Here is a 21,886-nt window from a genome sequence, read left to right as displayed (position 1 = left end):
CATCCATCAATATCATCAGTATCATCCATCAGTATCATCAGTATTATCCATCAATATCATCAGTATCATCCATCAATATCATCAGTATCATCCATCAGTATCATCAGTATCATCCATCAATATCATCAGTATTATCCATCAATATCATCAGTATCATCAGTATTATCCATCAATATCATCAGTATCATCAGTATTATCCATCAATATCATCAGTATCATCCATCAATATCATCAGTATCATCCAGCAGTATCATCCATCAGTATCATCCATCAGTATAATCCGTCAGTATCAGTATCATCCATTAGTACCATTCATCAGTATCATCAGTATCATCTATCAGTATAATCCATCAGTATCAGTATCATCCATCAGTACCATCAGTATCATCCATCAGTACCATTCATCAGTATCATCCATCAGTATCATCCATCAGTACTATCAGTACCATTCATCAGTATCATCAGTATCATCCATCAGTACCATCAGTATTATCCATCAGTATCATCCATCAGTACCATCCATCAGTATCATCAGTGTTATCCATCAGTATCATCAGTATTATCCATCAGTATCATCAGTATTATCCATCAGTACCGTCCATCAGTATTGTCCATCAGTATTATCCATCAGTATTATCCATCAGTATCATCCATCAGTACCATCCATCAGTATCAGCCATCAGTATTATCCATCAGTATTATCCATCAGTATCATCCATCAGTATCATCAGTATTATCCATCAGTATCATCAGTATTATCCATCAGTACCATCAGTATTATCCATCAGTATCATCCATCAGTACCATCCATCAGTATCATCAGTATTATCCATCAGTATCATCCATCAGTACCATCCATCAGTATCATCAGTATTATCCATCAGTATCATCAGTATTATCCATCAGTACCATCCATCAGTATCATCAGTATCATCCATCAGTATCATCCATCAATATCAACAGTATTATCCATCAGTATCATCCATCAGTATGATCAGTATCATCCATTAGTATCATCAGTATTATCCATCAGTATCATCCATCAGTATCAACAGTATCATCTATCAGTACCATCCATCAGTATCATCAGTGTTATCCATCAGTATCATCAGTATTATCCATCAGTATCATCCATCAGTACCATTCATCAGTATCATCAGTATCATCCATCAGTACCATCAGTATCATCCATCAGTACTATCAGTACCATTCATCAGTATCATCAGTATCATCCATCAGTATCATCAGTATTATCCATCAATATCATCAGTATCATCCATCAATATCATCAGTATCATCCATCAATATCATCAGTATCATCCATCAGTATCATCATTATCATCCAGCAGTATCATCCATCAGTACCATCAGTATCATCCATCAGTATAATCCGTCAGTATCAGTATCATCCATTAGTACCATTCATCAGTATCATCAGTATCATCCATCAGTATAATCCATCAGTATCAGTATCATCCATCAGTACCATCAGTATCATCCATCAGTACCATTCATCAGTATCATCCATCAGTATCATCCATCAGTATCATCAGTATCATCCATCAGTACCATCAGTATTATCCATCAGTATCATCCATCAGTACCATCAGTACCATCCATCAGTATCATCAGTGTTATCCATCAGTATCATCAGTATTATCCATCAGTATCATCAGTATTATCCATCAGTACCGTCCATCAGTATTGTCCATCAGTATTATCCATCAGTATTATCCATCAGTATCATCCATCAGTACCATCCATCAGTATCAGCCATCAGTATTATCCATCAGTATTATCCATCAGTATCATCCATCAGTATCATCAGTATTATCCATCAGTATCATCAGTATTATCCATCAGTATCATCCATCAGTACCATCCATCAGTATCATCAGTATTATCCATCAGTATCATCAGTATTATCCATCAGTACCATCAGTATTATCCATCAGTATCATCCATCAGTACCATCCATCAGTATCATCAGTATTATCCATCAGTATCATCCATCAGTACCATCCATCAGTATCATCAGTATTATCCATCAGTATCATCAGTATTATCCATCAGTACCATCCATCAGTATCATCAGTATCATCCATCAGTATCATCCATCAGTATCAACAGTATTATCCATCAGTATCATCCATCAGTATGATCAGTATCATCCATTAGTATCATCAGTATTATCCATCAGTATCATCCATCAGTATCAACAGTATCATCTATCAGTACCATCCATCAGTATCATCAGTGTTATCCATCAGTATCATCAGTATTATCCATCAGTATCATCCATCAGTACCATTCATCAGTATCATCAGTATCATCCATCAGTACCATCAGTACCATTCATCAGTATCATCAGTATCATCCATCAGAATTATCCATCAGTATCATCCATCAGTATCATCCATCAGTATCATCAGTACCATTCATCAGTATCATCAGTATCATCCATCAGAATTATCCATCAGTATCATCCATCAGTATCATCCATCAGTACCATCCATCAGTATCATCAGTGTTATCCATCAGTATCATTAGTATTATCCATCAGTACCATCAGTATTATCCATCAGTATCATCCATCAGTACCATCTGTACCATCCATCAGTATCATCAGTATTATCCATCAGTATCATCAGTATTATCCATCAGTATCATCAGTATTATCCATCAGTACCATCCATCAGTATCATCCATCAGTATCATCAGTATCATCCATCAATATCAACAGTATTATCCATGAGTATCATCCATCAGTATCATCCATTAGTATCAATATAAACTTTGTGGGCTGATTTATTGAACTAATGGAAGACGGGCAAATGGTCATTAAATTTTGATATGCAGTTGTTGTTTTTTTTAAATTCACAAATACATTTAGCACTTAAGTTGGAATAGTGTTAACCTTCACCTTCAACCACTGAACTCTTCTTTTAGAGGAATAGGGCATTTTGTGGTTTATGGCTTAGGTATTTTAAAATTTGCAAACACTAATAAAGGGAATAGAGAGTGGTAAACACAGCAATCTTTAAACAGAAGTACTTTTCTTGCATTGTCAGTTTATCAATTAATTAGCTAATTCAGGTGCATATTTATTTCAGGAAGAGACATACCACTCTGTTGACTCACTTGGATGAAGAGTTACAGAAGCAAGGACTGGAGATTGAATCTAAAAATGTCATGGTTGTTGAACCTTTTGGACCACAGGTAGAAGTTTCCTTATTTTCAGGTCAAGGTTTTTCTTGGGTGTTTTACTTCCTGGATAAGTCACTGGATTGGGCTATCAAAACAACTCTAATGGGAATTCTGTGAATTTAAGAATGTTTCCTTTGAATATTTACCCCAGTCACATTCATAATTGGCTTGACAAATTAAAATAGCAGGTGCCTGTTAAATGCAAGTAATGCATGAAAATTTGATACTTTAGAAATATCCTTTAGTTATCAATTTGTACCTTTTTATTGAATAGTAGAGTACATCTTTAAGTAAATCTCTCTCATGTTCTAAGTAGTCATCCATACATAATTTGTGGACCCTGAAAAACATAATTAGAGTTTATTATAGTTATTGTTGGCCGTCAGTATGGTTTTTTTTGTATGGTGTGATGTTTCCACAGACAGTGATGGAAACTGTTTTGTTAAGGCATGGTTTAGTGAGCAAACAGATGATGATGATGATGAAGATGACAATAATGTTCTCCTTTCTATAGTGTTTGACACATTTTGCCTACTTGAGTCTGATAATAAAGATGTTGATTTCTTGGATTATCATGTTAATTTCAATAGTGATATTGCCACATCTGTGATAACAGCAACTGAAAATATTGTTTGTGAAACGTGATTGCCTGAAAGGGACTGATTCTTTGCTACTGGTTGTGATGAGGACGTCATTGATTTAGTACCAGCTGTTGTACCTGGACGCAGCAAGATTCTGGATGGCATAGCCAACATTAAACTATACCACAAGTTCAGATTGACACCCATGATATTCTTTATGAGCCTTTGCCTGTTACTGAAAAGCATGTCTGCAAACAAATCCAAGATTAATAAAGGTTTATGGCTACTGACAGTTTCTTTCTGGCTGGTATGTATACATGTATGTAGACACTTTCAGCAGATGATAAAATAAAAGATGAATTTGGATACAACACTTCTCAGTTATACATTATACAAATCCAAGTCCCGTTAAAATGTTATAAACAGTCTTTACTATTATGACGTAAGGACCATCAAGTCAGAAGACTTACATTAAGGAGGTAGAAGAAACAGATTGTTGAATGATCATTTAATATACTGTATATACTCACTTATAAGATGTGTCCAGTTGTAAACTGCACAGACACAGATCTGCTGTTGCATATTGCACTAGCAGATCTTGGTTTGTGCAGTTTTGTTAGGATTAATCAGTAGTACAAAAAACATGGACCCAGATCTGAGGGCACATTTTGCTACAGCAGATCAGGACCATTGTTGTTTGCAGTTTTATTCAACTTATAAGTGAGTACATAGGATATTCTTGATGCTCATTTATTGCACAAATTATTGATTTTAATATTTTGCAGGCATCATGTGACACACCACTGCCTCAACTGCCACTTGTTACGGGTCATCTTCTGCAGCCGCACAATGGGCAAGGTCAGCCTCAGTTTGGGCAAGAACCTGCAGCCATAGGGACAGTACATCAACAACCAGCCCATACACCTACAGTACAGACACGTGAGTGATTCACAGAAATAACTGTTGGATAAATATATCATCTTATCCTTATGAATTACACACACCCGTCCTTACAAATTACACACACCTGTCCTTACAAATTACACACACCCGTCCTTACGAATTACACACACCCATCCTTACCAATTACACACACCCGTCCTTATGAATTACACACACCCGTCCTTACCAATTACACACACCCATCCTTATGAATTACACACACCCGACCTTACCCATTACACACACCTGTCCTTATGAATTACACACACCTGTCCTTACAAATTACACACACACCCATTCTTGCCAATTACACACACCCGTCCTTACAAATTACACACACCTGTCCTTATGAATTACACACACACCCATCCTTACCAATTACACACACCCATCCTTACAAATTATATAAACCTGTCCTTACAAATTACACACACCCGTCCTTACAAATTCCACACACCTGTCCTTACGAATTACACACACCCATCCTTACGAATTCCACATACCTGTCCTTACGAATTACACACACCTGTCCTTACAAATTACACACACCTGTCCTTATGAATTACACACACCTGTCCTTACCAATTACACACACCCATCCTTACCAATTACACACACCTGCCTTTATGAATTACACACACCTGTCCTTACAAATTACACACACCCGTCCTTACCAATTACATACACCCATCCTTACCAATTACACACACCCATCCTTGCGAATTACACACACCCGTCCTTACAAATTACACACACCTGTCCTTACAAATTACACACACCCGTCCTTACAAATTACACACACCTATCCTTATGAATTACACACACCCATCCTTACAAATTCCACACGCCTGTCCTTACCAATTACACACACCCATCCTTATGAATTATATAAACCTGTCCTTACAAATTACACACACCCGTCCTTACAAATTCCACACACCTGTCCTTACGAATTACACACACCCATCCTTACGAATTCCACATACCTGTCCTTACGAATTACACACACCTGTCCTTACAAATTACACACACCTGTCCTTATGAATTACAAACACCTGTCCTTACCAATTACACACACCCATCCTTACCAATTACACACACCTGCCTTTATGAATTACACACACCTGTCCTTACAAATTACACACACCCGTCCTTACCAATTACATACACCCATCCTTACCAATTACACACACCCATCCTTGCGAATTACACACACCCGTCCTTACAAATTACACACACCTATCCTTACAAATTACACACACCTGTCCTTACAAATTACACACACCTATCCTTATGAATTACACACACCCATCCTTACAAATTCCACACGCCTGTCCTTACCAATTACACACACCCATCCTTATGAATTCCACACACCTGTCCTTACGAATTACACACACCTGTCCTTACAAATTACACACACCCGTCCTTACGAATTACACACACCCATCCTTATGAATTATACACACCCGCCCTTACGAATTACACACACCCGTCCTTATGAATTATACACACCCGTCCTTACCAATTACACACACCCGTCCATACCAATTACACACACCTGTTCTTATGAATTACACACACCTGTCCTTACCAATTACACACACTCGTCTTATGAATTACACACACCCATCCTTACCAATTACACACACCTGTTGTATCCATTGCAAGTCTTGAAACAACAGAAATCAGATTTATCTCCATAATGGATTCTTAATGACAATAAAATTGTATAAAATTTTATTTTAACAAGAAAAGCAATTTAAAAGTTTCATTCAGTACGCTTGTACATAATACCCAAACCTGTGAAAATCAAAACTTGATCCATCTTTTGTGCCTGAGCTCAAAATTTTGTACAGAGGGGTGAAAGTTAAGGGGCATTCTGTCCATTGGGGAATTTTGGGGTGAGAAGGAGCCTTTGGTATTTGTTTGAGTTCACAAAAGGAAAAAATATACATTTTTTCCTGAAATTTTAATTTTTCAAATCTTTCAAGTAGTATTTATAAGAAGAAAAAAAAACCCAGTGAGGACAGATTTCTTAAAAACTAAATAACTAAGATAAATTAGTGTGAGTTTTGAGAATTTTATAAATCAATCAAAATGTTAACATGGCTGTAGATAAGAATCTAGGTGACACTGATGTAAATAGAGACATCATTTAATGTCATTTAATTTTAATGTTAAAGCCACATAACAAAGATGTACTAAAGCTGTGAATATCCAAGTGATAAGGAAAACTGCAAAAAAATACAAAATACTTCATAGCAGTTGTAATATTTATGCGTATAGTAGAATGATAAAGTAGGCAGTAGGAATATTCAAATATGCACGCTTCATTGACAACTTGCACATAACAGGGTCCAGAAACACGGACTTCACTGTAAGCAAGGGTGTGAGTGACAATGGGATCTCAAAAAAAAATAAGAATGGGATGCCATCCCCACTTGACATAAAGAAAAAGCGGGTGGGCTAATGGGGCTGTTTAATGGCTGAATACATGTTTTATGATAGTGTTGGGAATAGTTTTGTTGAATATTGTTATTCACAGTTTACTGAGAATATTGTCTAAAAATATTTAATAAAATATATGACTTATTAAAAGTTGAGAATTTCATGACATTGATTCAAATTTCTGGGTACTAATCACCATTTTTGTTGATAAAAAGAGCGATATATCAGGTTTCATTTACCAATTTTGATCATCTTCACATTCAGCAAAAAGGAAACAAGTTTGTTTGTATGTTATAGTTTTAAAACTTGGGATACATGCCTGACTGAATGTTGAAAGTAGGTCCATGAGTGATTCTGTTGCAAGTTTTCTAGGGATTTGTGTACCTACATATTTGCCATTTGAAACCGAATTATTGATTGAAAAATATTTTAGTGAACTGATTTAACACATGAGTCTGCACAACAGATTGGTCATAGTCAACATCAGTTTTCCTTGAAACACCTGCAAAATTATAGTAGTCACACTTATTGTTTCGAAGATATTGAGGAATTTATTCAACTTTGGTATATGCTGAAATGATACATTGATAACTTTTTCAATAAAACAATCAAAGTTTTTATCTGAAGCTATCTGATAACTTTTTCCATAATAACAATCAAGGAAGCTTCTTAATGTATTTTGGCTCCTATATGGATACGTAGTGCATATCGAAAGATAATTTCAACACACATTATACTGTATCACAACTCTGACAAAAGGAGGCGTATCCTGGATTCTTATAGAGGTTCCAGATTCATATGAAAGATTTTTTCAAGATTTGCATTTTTTTCTCAAAACATTGGCCACTATAATTGAATATACCTACATAAAATCAGTATAATTTTCCTTTCATCCTTTAGAGGGTGATGTCTGGCAAATGTTTATTTGAAAGGTGAATATATATAGTGATTGCTGTAGTAAATGGAACTCAGACTTAGAATCCTATCTCATGACTGGAATTTTCACCATATCTGAGAAACCATGCTGTTCTTGCGGTGTTTATCAGATCATAGTATTGATTATGCAAAGTAGATATTTTCTTGACCATCTGCATCATTGTACCCAAGGCAGAAAGAGATCCATCTACATTAAAGTCTGTAAAATATTTGAGAAAATGAATGAAAATTGTCAAACAACAGCGGGAAAATTTATCATAAATCAATTGAATGAAAATTGTTTGAAAAATGGGGGGTGAAGTGGAAATTATCATAATTTAATTGCCAAGTTACAGAATCAAAATTTGACACATTACATATAGTGGTCATGCAACTTCATTTAGTGGTCTGGTTTTGTCTTGGTAGATGTACCCAGTTTGATAAATTAGTGAAATATTTGTAACCAAACTTTAGCATAGGTACATATTTCATTCCTAGACTTTATTAATTGGAAACTATATATTCTACTCCAAGAATTCTTAATCAAACATATTTTTACTTGAATTTATGACAGACATATTTTTGGGGACACACACTATTAATAGTGCTGCTGAAAAAATCTGTTAGACATTATTTTATTATGCTATCCCAGGATTCCTGGTTTTCAAACCTAATGTAACTTCAAATTGGTAGCAAGTAAAAACTCCTAAAATTTACACATGTACTTTTTCCTAAAATTGCAAACTAATTTAGCTAAATTGGCAGTAAGAAAGGGTGAGAATGAGCTTGGGCATGTTTTATAAAGTAATACATGAACATGATTCAACCACAGGTAGATGTCTAAGTGATTTACAATGTACTGAGCTTAAGTATCTGATTAATTAAATTAGTAAATTATTTTATCAAGCTCAAAGGATCAATTACTGTAACTGTTATTTATATTTTGGGAGAGAAAAATGTAACGAAAATTCCAAAAAGCGCAACAAAATACAACATATTAAAAAAAATTTAAAATATCCAAAATAGCCTGTTCCACTAACAATTTACAAATTCCACATTCTGAGAAGAAATCTGCAAGACTGTTCACCCTAGTTTTGAATTGGTAAGTACACTCACTCTCATTAAATTATCAGTTTCCATGTTTCAGGAGAAGTGCCCCAACTTCCTGCCAATGTTCAACCCAATCCGATCCATTTTCATCGGACCACAGAAGTTCACCATTCAACAGGTAAGACCAATGAATTAACCTAAATTTTTGGTTTGCTAATTTTTATGGTTGATCTTTGCAGTAGGGATTGATATTTAAAATAAAGTAGCTGTCAGATACTTGGCTGGTGCGTTGAATGATTTAATTGGTTAACATATTTATCACTGTTAAAGAACATGATCAATTAAAGAAATTGAGATTATCAGTTCTTTAGCAGGATGTTTAGCAGACCAGAGCATGAAATAAGGATTTTTGTTCACTAACCCACAGGTCATCATATGATTTCATCCATTTTGGTGGTGGCTGCACACCTAGGAGATAGTTACACAAGTGTATCATTATCAACTCACAATCCACTGAATGTTGATCAACAAAAATTTTTAAATATAAATTTGGATTATTTGGCAGTTGAGACTATTTATGATTTTTCAATGCAAGCTGGGGCCCCGAGTGGCCGAATGGTCTAAAGCGCTCACCGTTCCGGATCACTGCCATCTCTCCTCTGTCTGTGTGGGTTCAAGTCTAAGGCTCAGCTAGCGCGGGTAAGTGGGAAAGCCTGCCAGTAGCTTCTCGTGGGTCAGTGGTTCTTCCCTGGGTTTTCCAGGGTTCTTCCTCCACCAGTTATACTGGCCGCCATGTATAGCCTATCTTGTGCTGAAAAATAGCATTAAACCCTAGAACATCAACAACATCAATACAAGCCTTATACCCGTACCTTTTTTCTTTGTCAGTAAAAACAGTTAGTGCTTGGGGCAGTACACCAGGCTGATACCATATGCACAAAGACTGTTTTGTCAATAATCACACTGATTTACTTGATAAGTGGATCAATAGTTTAACACTTGTCCCTTTGCAATCTTAGTATTTATTGTACCTCAGCAAGTTCAGAATCTTGCTAGATAATCATTTAACACAATAAGCAGATCAATCAACCATTAAAGGGAATGCCAACTCCTATTTTATTTGATACAGCTGCCACAAGATCACTTCTTTAATGTTTTCATAGCTGCCAGTGGTACTTTTCACTGCTCCGACAGATTAGTGATAGCTGGGTTTTATTGTTCTGTTAGTAAAATCGCTTTCATTAATTTCAAGCCGAGCTATGCATTAAACACTGGTTTGTTTTGTGTATGTGTGTGATTTGGATTTTTAATGTAGCTTTAACAATTTTTCAGTCATATCGCTACGATGTCTGCAGTGTGACAGTTCATAGTTTTATTTAGCACTGGGGCATCATGCCGCAGACATGTAGCTTGATGTCCCACCCAGTCACATTATCCTGACACCAGGCCGACCAGGCCTAACACTTACCTCTTAATGCTGAGCGTCTAGCAAGGATGCTGTTAGTACCATTTTTATAAGTCTTTAGTATGACTCGGCCTGGTTTCGAACAGTGTTTTTGTACAAAATTTTGTGTAATTTGTTGATCAGAATCAGCAATGTAATATGTCTTTTGCTAAAGTAAGTAGAACTTTGCAAAAAGTAAGCCAAAAGGTTTAGAGGAGTCCAGCAGTTTTGGGAGGTATACCAATATGATGTTTCTATAAAAAGCTTAAAAGTGAAGGACATCCGGAATACTGGTAGCCTTTTAGTGGTAACAGGGTTAGGTAATTAGAATAATATGTAAGAGTTATATCCCATAGATACTTTATAGCATCTGCATTTTATGAAGAAGGGAAAAGCCAGTTATTTTGTCTTTTCAGAGAGGCTGTATTTTGGAGGTCTTCCTCAGATATGTTACCCAGTCATAATACATCCACTACTCACAAATCCTGCCCATTCAAACTAAAAAAGGATATTAAAGCCATCTTTGGCATAGTTAGCAACATTGGTGCTAAATCATTATCGTCTTGTCTAGAAAAGAAGTAAGAGCCCATGGGTATAGGGAATGGGATCACATACCTTTAGTTTTCAGTTATTACTTCCACCCATGCCGATGTGCATGTCTTATGAGCATCTCAAAGAATTACACTTCTTAAAGAGCCTTACTAGTTCAAAGCAAAATATTCTAGTTTTCTCACTGCAAGGAAAAATATTCTTTCTGTTTTCTATGTTTTTCTTGCTCCACATTTCATTCCTGGAAAAATAATTTATCACGTCGTTTGTTAACTTTATCATGCATTGATTCATTTGTTGCTGTCTCAATTGTCTATATATGGATGCAAGTACTTACAAAATTATTTCAGTACTTGCCTATTTTTTGGTTAACCTGGCTTGTGATTAACTGTGATCCATAATTTGCTTCACATATAGTTCATAATAACAGTGCTGTTCATTAATCTTGGTGTTTGTGTCCCATGCACATGTTGTTTACTCGATACTTAACTGATTTTCATTTGTGTATACCTTTGTTTTGCTCACTCTACGTAGAGGTGGTTGGTGCAGTGGGGGAAAAGTGCTGTGATTATAGGTGGTTTAATCTGGCAGAAGATATTCAACCCATTTGTATACACTTTGTTCAGTATATAGTTTTTGCTTCTCAACATGGTTTAATCCTGGCATCCACCAATGGTGATACCAGCCCCAGCTCTGCCACACTCACCAGGTTCCAGACTCTTGATGCCTTTGTAGAGTGATATGGCAATAATGTGAGGTCTGGCATGGATCCCATTTTTTAAACCAGAAAACACCTAAAAAAAAATTGATCTCTATTTGTTGAACTTGAAGAAAATCGTGATCAGAATTGGTAACAGAAACTTTGATATATCGCTCGTTTTATCGTTAAAAATGGTAGAAAGGACCCAGAAATTTTAATTAACACTATGAAATTCAAATTTAAAAATAAGTCATAAATTTTTTTACATTTTCTTTCCATGTTCATGGACCCCATTGTGTGTGATTTATCAAGGGAGAGGTGTAGAGTGTTTTCTTCCTGTGGTGTGAGCAAAAGTATATATTACCACAAATAACTACTTTCCTTTTATGACAATTCAAAACGAGAAAACAAGATCCCATCACTGTTACAGGCTATCATTCCACAATACAGCAAAACCTGTTATGAGAGATTGCCCCTTCAGCAAACCAAAATGGTCTTTCAAGAAAGGTGGTCTATCATAATAGGTTTGTACAAGTAGGCCAGTTTCTAAGGTCCAGTTTCAGAAAAATGTAAGGAAAAATAACCACAAACACTGTACATATATTCTATTCTTTATTAATAGCTTTTGCTAAAACATTGTATGCATTTATCTGAAAACAAAATTATATAGCAATAAAGATATACTTCTGTCATTAAACATAAAATCACATTTACATGTGAAGTTCACTTGTACATGTATTAAAATATGAAATCTCTTCTGATTTACTCATTTTCCTTTATAACACCCTACATTTGTTTTACTGAAGTTTAAACTGCTATTTTGCAAGTGGATGCTCTTTTTCACTTCTTTCAGTATGCAATCATTATTTTCTCCAGTTTTAAAATTTGTCTCTTTTTAGTTTGAGATTGTCCATTGTTACTTAGGTACTAGGCATTAACATTACTAGTTTTCATTTGTAATATCGACTGTAAAGATGGTTTTGACTAGGCTTTTGGAAAATATGATAAATCTATACATGTGCATTGCATATCTAAAAATTAATGAAATAAAAGGAAACAGTAAAATTATCTCATCCAGAAATAGAATCATTTACTCAGAGACAAAAGTCAATGGCTTAATGCAGAGAAGACATACAGGGATTAAATCTATAAACAAAGTGTGTAACCCATTCGTGTTAACTTGACAAGATGACTTTTTGGTGATTGGATGTAATCACTGTAACATGGTAGGGGGACAACAGACATCACCAGTCTTAAGCACTATGAATCAAATCCCACAAACAATTCTCTCTGGCTGGTTTAACAGATAAAGACCTTATTCACACCCTGGCAATATGGATTAACTTTAAAAACAAGCAATATATGCAGAACACTGCCTTAATTTTGGCACTACAATTCACGACATGTACATCAGCCTGGTTTATGGACTGTAACATCTGTCACTGGTAGCCAGAGTCCTTTTTTTTGTTGTTGTTCTTTTTAAGTTTGTCTCTTTGATCAGAACAATCTTTACTAATCAAGCAGTCATTGTTACAAAAATTATTACAGAAAGAAGTGTGTGGTGTTTGTCTCTATGGTTGTTCATAGAGCTGGATACTGGGTCCTACTCTTCAATGTGTGTGTGTGTGTGATTTGGATTTTTAACATAGCTTTAACAATTTTTCAGTCATATCGCTATGATGTCAGCAGTGTGACAGTTTTTAGTGATGTCTAGCACTGGGGCATCATGCCACAGACATGTAGCGTCATGTCCCACCAAGGCACATTATCCTGACACCAGGCCAACCAGTCCTAACACTAACCTCCTAATGCTGTGCGCCAAGCAAGATAGCTGTTAGCACCATTTTCGTAAGTCTTTGGTATGACTCAGTCGGGGATCGAACCCACGACCTCCCGCATCCAAGGCTCTTCAGTATGTGCAGTAGCTATGATAATGCCAGGAACCAGGCTAAGTTCTGGAATATTGTTCTTTTTTTATAGAACAGCATAAATGGTCATTGTTTCAGGGATTAAATAAAAAGGTGGATGGAGTTTATCCCTGTTTATGCGATGTGGTCATTCATAGCAGTGTCAAAATGCATATATTGCAAAGACATTGTGGGTGCTGGTCACATTCAGCTGGTAGTCGCTCAGTACAGAGCATATATATATAATAAAATCCATCTGTTTATTACTATTGTGGTCAGAAATGACAGGTGGTCACTCATAGCAGCGGTCATTCATAACAGGTTTTATTGTATTGCACATGTTCCTGCATAATGAAATGGAGAACATTGGTCAAAACAAAGACCTACCTGGTCTGGTCAAATTCAGTTTCGCCATACCAAAATCTAGCTTTGTTCCCAAAATGTAACTATCCTTGGGTTCTGATATGGCTGAACAAGACTCCATTTGAACCACTTTCAAGAGCTTCAGTAGTTCATCTTGTATCAGAACTACTTTCTAGTCACCATGGCATTGGCAGAGTTAGCAAGCTACATGCTCTTTTGGTGAACCTGTACTGTCTAGTTTGTCAAGATGACTTGGTTTCTTTCATGATGGACGCTGCTTTCATTTCTAAAACTGACTTCAACTCATGGGCAATCAATCCTATGTCCTACATCTTAAAATGACTTTCTTCTTAACCCTACAGGACCTCATCTGTGCTCAGAAGTGAAAATCTAAAGTGCACTGAGCAGTTGAGACAAAGATGTACTTTTAATACCAATCAAAGAAAGTGGAGATATCATTGTACACACATTGTTTTCATGATTATATTGGGTCATCTGTGCAGCACGTGAGAAACTAACCCAAGGCTTAATGTGCTTCTTATCATCTTCGGCTCACAAATTCAGGACAATAGACTTGAAATTAGTGATTCAGCAAAACTGTTCACGTACCTCTAGAATAGAAGCTGATGGCTGGAGGTCATGGATGACATCTTCTAGTTTCTATTTCTGAGATCTTTTGGTCCATAGAACTCCGTTTGACAGGGTTGATCTTATAGTGGCATTGCAGCAAGCAACGCATCCAGGTCCATTAGCAGCCTTGTGGGAACATAGTTCATCTGACTTCTGGATTCACCTGAGAAAAATATTACAATCACAAGGCCTGTCTTTTTTTTAATAGCTCACCCAGGCCTTTCAGTTAATGCATCTGAAACTGCTTCATATACGTTAGTAGTCTCCAGGGTAAGTGGAGTTAATAGTGGAAGAAATCACATTTTTTTTTAGGGGACTTATGTTTGTTCTATAATATTTAAAAGATCAGCATATGTTCACATCCATTTCTTTAGAATAATTGTCTTTTGCATTGACCAATTTGAAGCACCAGATTGCATGGAACAGTTGTTTAGTTAAATTTGCATCATTTTCGTTTTTAGTGTATACCGGCTATAGACTTTATATTTAAATTAGTTATAGCTAATTTGAAACCACAGTCTCTTCTTTATCACAGAATTATTGCCAGATCACTTGAGACACTTGCTCACTTCTTTTTTGTTTTTGAAACCATTAGAAAACATGTATGTTTGGTTTATTTTAATACTTACTAAATGCTCTGTTGCTTGCTTTCTAATGATTTTCTTGTTTTGTATTTTTTTTTTCAGATGTATTTTATTATAGCTAGTTTTGGCAATGAAATTATCTTTAACTTTTCTCCAGGTGAAGACAGCTAGTGCAAACATTTGATGAAAATGCTGTTATGTATTGTACCTGGACATAAATACTAAACCATAAGCAAACCTACATATTTCTTTGTAGCAGCTATAGCAGTACCATGCTCCTATGTCCTCAGAGATTTCAAAATCAACATAATTTAGTCATTTATTTATTTCAAACATCCATCAGTAATTATAATCACCTAAAGGCTTACTTAAATGTGTATACTATTTGTTATGGTCCCAGACTCGTATCATATATTTGATGACCCCAGTCATTGCACTGAAAGCATCAGAATTGTATCTGTCCATCTTTGATTCCATGATCAGTTCTCTATATGTCCATAAAATTTACTTAATCTCCAAAATTTACCATCAGATTAAGGAATGGTTAGATTGTCCAGAGTTAACTCCCTTAACTAAGCTCAAGTTTGCTCTTGTGTTTGATGTCATACTTGAACAAAGCAAACCAGCCATTAATGTAGAAGTCACATTCATTTAATGCAAAACAGAAAAATCGCTATTTGTTTTCTTTTTATTTTTTTACTGATTATACTACATGAAACTAGGAACTATTATGACCAATAGGTCCTACTGCTTATTTTAATTTTGTTTTCCCGAAAACATATTCTATGCAATCATTTATCACAAATTCTTCTCAATTCATGTTGTAATAAAGGTTTAAGACATATTGTGGCAGTTATTGGAAGAAAATTTGCAAGCTAGCAAGAAAGAGAAGAAGAATGTTGAAGATGAAGTCATCACCTTTCATAGCGTGGAGAAATTTGAACTGTTGACATGTATCTTCATCAGGTCTTTGCTTTTAGATTTACAATGGAGAAATAAGAGAAATAAGAGCAACAAATACAACATGGCAAAATATGTTTAGATATAGGTGGCTGCTGGGAAATAACATGTCTAGTATTCAATGAAATTAAAGCTATAATGTAATATTTGTTTTGGTCTCTCCATAAAATCCCATATACCCATTCAAAGAACTGCAGTTGATTTTCAGAGAATTCTCTTTGATTGTTTTGACTAAACAGATAATCTGATATATTTATTTTCTGATTGTGGATTATATAATGTGAAATCTAGAAAGTACACAAGATGCACTGTATTTTCTTTGTTATATCCAGTAAATTTGTTTTCTTTTTTCTCTTGCTTTGGTGACAACCATATTTGCCATAGGCGTAGAATCACTACTTTGAATTTCTTAAATTTCCACAGGATCACAGTTCATGTCATGGTGTATTGCAAATTTCCTATATCTCCATTTAGCAGGTTGTTGTTCTAGTGATACATTATTTCTGCATAAATATCAGGTACAGGAGATACTGGCATCAACTTCTATAAGGTCACTACTTTTGAATGCAGTTATTGTAAATAATGTAGTAGAAATGTTTAAAAACAGATATAAGGTTTCATTTACAGAGGATCAGAATAAAGAAATGGGATGTGTAACAGTTCATAGCATTGCACTGATTTGCAAGTGGAAACAATTGTTTGCTCTACTAAAACATTCGTGGTGATGGCTTCTTGTTTGTCAACTCACGTTCATTCATGTGACATCACTGCGGGAACCACCACATCACAAATAATCATTGCTTTAACACTGTCAGTTGTGAAGTTTTTCTGGCTAGTTTTCTAACCATGTATGCTTATGGGATGGTCTGTTGTCTTTCATCCATCCATCCGTTATCACAAGTTTTTTATTGCTACTTCTGCTTAATTTCTTCAAGAATTGCCTTGAAACTTGACACACACATTCATCCCAAGGTATAGTTGGTCAGAAATGAAGATGGTGTCACTTGGACTTCCAATATATCCGCCGCAGTGGTCATGTTGAAAATCTTGGTATAGATCTTCCCTCCTGAATGGATGGTCATGTCATCATGGGTTTTCACCACAAGACTTCGTACGCTGCTCAGTTGGGCCTAAATGAAATTCGTGTTGATTTGACATCCAGTGTGGCTGTCACACCAATCAATCATCAAATACACCAATCATTTGAAACTATTGTTATCACTACTCATCCTGAATTGAAAGTCCCATCAACCTGGGTTTTGACCAGAACACTTCTTATGATGTCTTGTAAGCTCTAAATGAAAATAAATGGTGTTATTTTACCTCAAGTATGACTACTATGGTGGCCATCTGAAAAATGATAAAGCTTTTCCTTCTTGATAGATGGTCATATTGAGATGGGGGTTTTAATTGAAAAGCCTTCTTTTAATGTCTAGTTGGTCCTAAATAAAAATTGTGCGGATGTGACATCCAATATGGCTAACATAACTTGAAATCTTATCACTATGTCTTCTTGGTGGATAGTCATATCAACATGGGGTTTTCGCCAAATAGTCTTCTTATGGTGTCTGTTGGTCCTAAATGAAAATCATGCTAATTTCTGACATCTAATATGGTCACCATAGCAGCCATCTTGAAAATTTTGTATACTATTCCACCTAAATGAATGGTGAATGGCCATTTTCAACATGGTGTTTTCATCAAAAGACTTCTGATATATCTAGTTGTCCTGAATGAAACTAGTGTCTATGGTTGCCATGGAGGCATCTTGAAAATTTTGTTATCACTATAGTCTTTTTCAGCTGAATGAATCATCTTATTTACATGCATTTTGCATCACTGTCTAAATGGTTGTAAATGAAAATGGAGCTGATCTGACATCCATTTTCACCACTACATTGGCCAATTTGAAAATTGTTTTCACTTAGGAATATTAAAGATGGTTCCAGCACTCAGCTGTTAAAAGGAATAAATGATCTTGTTTTGGGTTCCTTGAAATTCTTTTCATATGGTAGAGTGTCAGCACCTTTTAGTTCCTCCTGTTGTTAGCCCCACTGGTTATAGACCAAAAGAGCTTATGTGATGGTCATTTGTCGAATGTCTGTCATCTGTCCATCTCTCTGTTAGCACATGTTTGTTAAGGCTACTTCTCCTGAACTATTTGGAGCATTGCCTTGAAACTTTATGCACACATTCATCCAATGGTATTGTTGCTTCTAAAGAAAATGGTGCCACTTGAACATATAATATGGCCACAACATTGGCTACCCAGAAAATCTTGTTGTCACTACTCCTTCTGAATGGATGGTCATACTAACATGGGGTTTTCGCTAAAAGACATTATGTCCAGTTGGTACTTAATGAAGATGGTGCCAATCTGAGATTCAGTATGGCTGACACATTGGCCATCTTGAAAGTTTTGTTATTGCATATCTTCCTGATTGGAAAGTATAGCCTTGGTGTTTTCACCTGAAGACTTCTTAAGCTGAATAGTTGATCCAAAATGAAAATGGTGTCAGGCTGATGTTAAAAGTATTGTTACCACTACTACTCCTAAATGGATGGACATATCAGCAGTGGGATTTTTACTAAACAATTTCTTATGAACTTCAATCTGTCAGTATGGTCCCATTCAGTTACTGAAGATGCCTGCCAGAGTCACCATCTTGAAAGTCTTCTTTTCTCAATTTTTATGAATGAATGGTCATGTCAGATAGGAGTTTTCACTGAAGACTTTTTATGATATCATAAATGAAAATGATGTAGATCCAGCATCTGATATGACTGCCATAATGGACATATTGCAATACAATATGACTGTCACAATGAACATATTGAAATGCAATATGACTCCCATAATGAACATATTGAAATACAATATGACTGCCATAATGGACATATTGCAATACAATATGACTGTCACAATGAACATATTGAAATACAATATGAGTGCCATAATGAACATATTGAAATACAATATGACTGCCATAATGGACATATTGCAATACAATATGACTGTCACAATGAACATATTGAAATGCAATATGACTGCCATAATGGACATATTGCAATACAATATGACTGTCACAATGAACATATTGAAATACAATATGAGTGCCATAATGAACATATTGAAATACAATATGACTGCCATAATGGACATATTGCAATACAATATGACTGTCACAATGAACATATTGAAATGCAATATGACTCCCATAATGAACATATTGAAATACAATATGACTGCCACAATGAACATATTGAAAATATTATCATCACTGAAGAATATCACAGATGGTTTCAACATATGGCAGTTTAAAGGAATAATCTGTTGTACATGTGTACTGGATCCTTGGAAATTCTTTTTGGACAGTAAAGTGTCAATCCTTTCAAGTGACTCTTTTTGTGTTTACAATGTGAAAGGATCTTTCACTTGTGCACATTTTAAATAATTTAAGAAATTCATTAAATAATTGCAATCTTTTGCCTGTCTTGGCCCACAGATGATAAAAATTATTATGATTATTTTATACATTTTGTTGGAACAGAATTCTCATATAGCAATCTCTTATTTGAAATTGATATTAGATTAATGTTTTTTTAAATGTGATTTCAGATATTGTTGTAACTGAGATACCGTATATCTTGTTCAGTAAATTGAGTGAGGAACTGCAACAAAGAGATCCATCTAACTGGATGAAACTGGCCAAGGAATTTCCTTTTCTGAAAAGAATAGATGTCAAAAATATAGGTAAACCTGCATGTTTAATATCCATGCTAATTGTCCATTAGGAAGTGGGTGCATGCATGTGTATGTATTGTATGCATGTGTGGGGTCTACATTATATGGGTCATTTCAGGATGGAGACTCCATTCTTTGGGAGATATTTGGGATGGCCTGTTGATGAGCGTTAGAGTCTTAGCAATATAATCACTCCCTTAAGACAGAGGTTTGGGGAGGTGGGGACACTTGCATAAATATATAACAGTAAGGGAAGGCAAGAATAACTGAGCAAAGCACGTTCATATACTGCTTTGATGAAGACCTCTGAAATTTGTGTCACCTGTGAAAGTTGTAGACATCATGATGTGATATACTGGTAGTCACTTGTTTTGGAAAGTGTCAGAAGCAATTCTAAAAAAAATATGTCTCTGAAAACATAAAGTAGGGAGGCTGCATTTTAAACAAGTACATGTCTCATAAAATGAGGTTTTCATCATGGCTGTCATTAGCATCACAAAAGGAAATACATGTAGTTGTTAACTGTCTTTCAATGATTCAGTATGTTGTCTGTCCATCCCATTTCAATCTCTTGTCCAAAATCTTTCAAGGTCACTAATTGCATCAGAAGGTCATCATTATATACTGCAAACAACTTTGCTGGTAGACTGGTTGACTGAATCAACACAGCATAAGGGACTTCACACAATAGTATTAGGAAAATTAATTGGTAATTGGTATTATGTTAATGTTATGTAAAATTTGATTTGGAAAAATAGCTGTCTTCAGTTGATAAGGCAGCGATGTGGATAATGTAAATCGTCACCTCACCATGCTCATGCCCTCTCTCTTTCAGTGAAACTCTTTCACATGCTTGCTGGGTTCATAAACAAGAAATGATGCACACTTTATCAACACCACCGTGACTGCACAGTAATTAATAACTGCAATTCTGAGAAATGCATGGATAAGTGGAAACTTTTTTGAGCTCTGTGTGTGTATGTGTTTATAATGTGTGTGTGTGTTTATATATATATATATATATATATATATATATGAACATGACATGCACCAAGATTCAATAGTGTGTGTGTGTGTGACCATGATGTGCACCAAGATTAAGAATTCCATAAATATAAGTGCCAACAAGATGCATTTCACAACATTCTGCTTTACAATGCATTCAGTTGCAGGAATAATAGGCATTGACTTTAACAAAAATTGCAAGAGAAAAAAGTGATTTTTCAATATACCATATGTACTTGCTTATTAATTGAGTCAAACTGATAACAGCAAAGATCCTGATCTGCCATAGCATAATATGCATGCATCTTGTTTACACCTCATTTTATGGAATTTTGAATCTTTGTGCATATTAAGGTTATGCATTAAAGGTGCACATTTTTTTAAAAAATGTTTGTATTTCTGTGATTTTTGTAAAAGTTATTGCCCCTTATTCACTTGCAGTGTTTATTGATTTACACCTCTCCCTCAATAACTTGCGCACAGTGGGGTCCACAATTGTAGACTGCACTATAAGTGAGGGTGCGAGTTATCAAGTGACCTCAAAAAAAATATATATAAATCCACTCATACATCGAGAAAACCGTGGGGCTGATAGGGAACTGGGCTGTTTAATGACTGAATCCTCATTTTACAATGACATTGATAATAATTGTGAATAACATGCTTTTTCTAATGAATTTGTTTGTTATTCTGTATAAATAACATTTATTTTTAAAATTTGGTTCTCAGAGTGGTTTTAAATAGTGTACTAGCAAGTCAGGAGTCAAAGTAACCATAAACTAGAATATCTGTTGATATACCACCAAACAAGATTCCTTATTTTTTTTCAAAAACTACCAACATTTATTTCACG

General features: G+C 35.4%; 1 protein-coding gene across 2 annotated transcripts in view; it reads left to right on the top strand.

Moving 5' to 3' along the window:
• Positions 1-21,886, top strand: part of LOC149776499 (uncharacterized) — a 161,276-nt gene that overhangs the window by 114,677 nt on the left and 24,713 nt on the right. For both annotated transcript variants that reach the window (XM_089940932.1, XM_089940931.1), the window contains 4 exons: positions 3,114-3,219; positions 4,574-4,727; positions 9,244-9,324; positions 19,903-20,037. In XM_089940932.1, the coding sequence (XP_089797058.1) occupies positions 3,114-3,219; positions 4,574-4,727; positions 9,244-9,324; positions 19,903-20,037 (476 nt within the window). The remainder of the gene's footprint in view (positions 1-3,113; positions 3,220-4,573; positions 4,728-9,243; positions 9,325-19,902; positions 20,038-21,886) is intronic.

The sequence above is a fragment of the Sinohyriopsis cumingii genome, chromosome 18 (assembly GCF_028554795.1).
Source record: "Sinohyriopsis cumingii isolate HCF-2022 chromosome 18, ASM2855479v2, whole genome shotgun sequence".
Classification (NCBI taxonomy): Eukaryota; Metazoa; Mollusca; class Bivalvia; order Unionida; family Unionidae; genus Sinohyriopsis; species Sinohyriopsis cumingii.
This window is presented reverse-complemented; position numbering and strand designations above follow the sequence as displayed.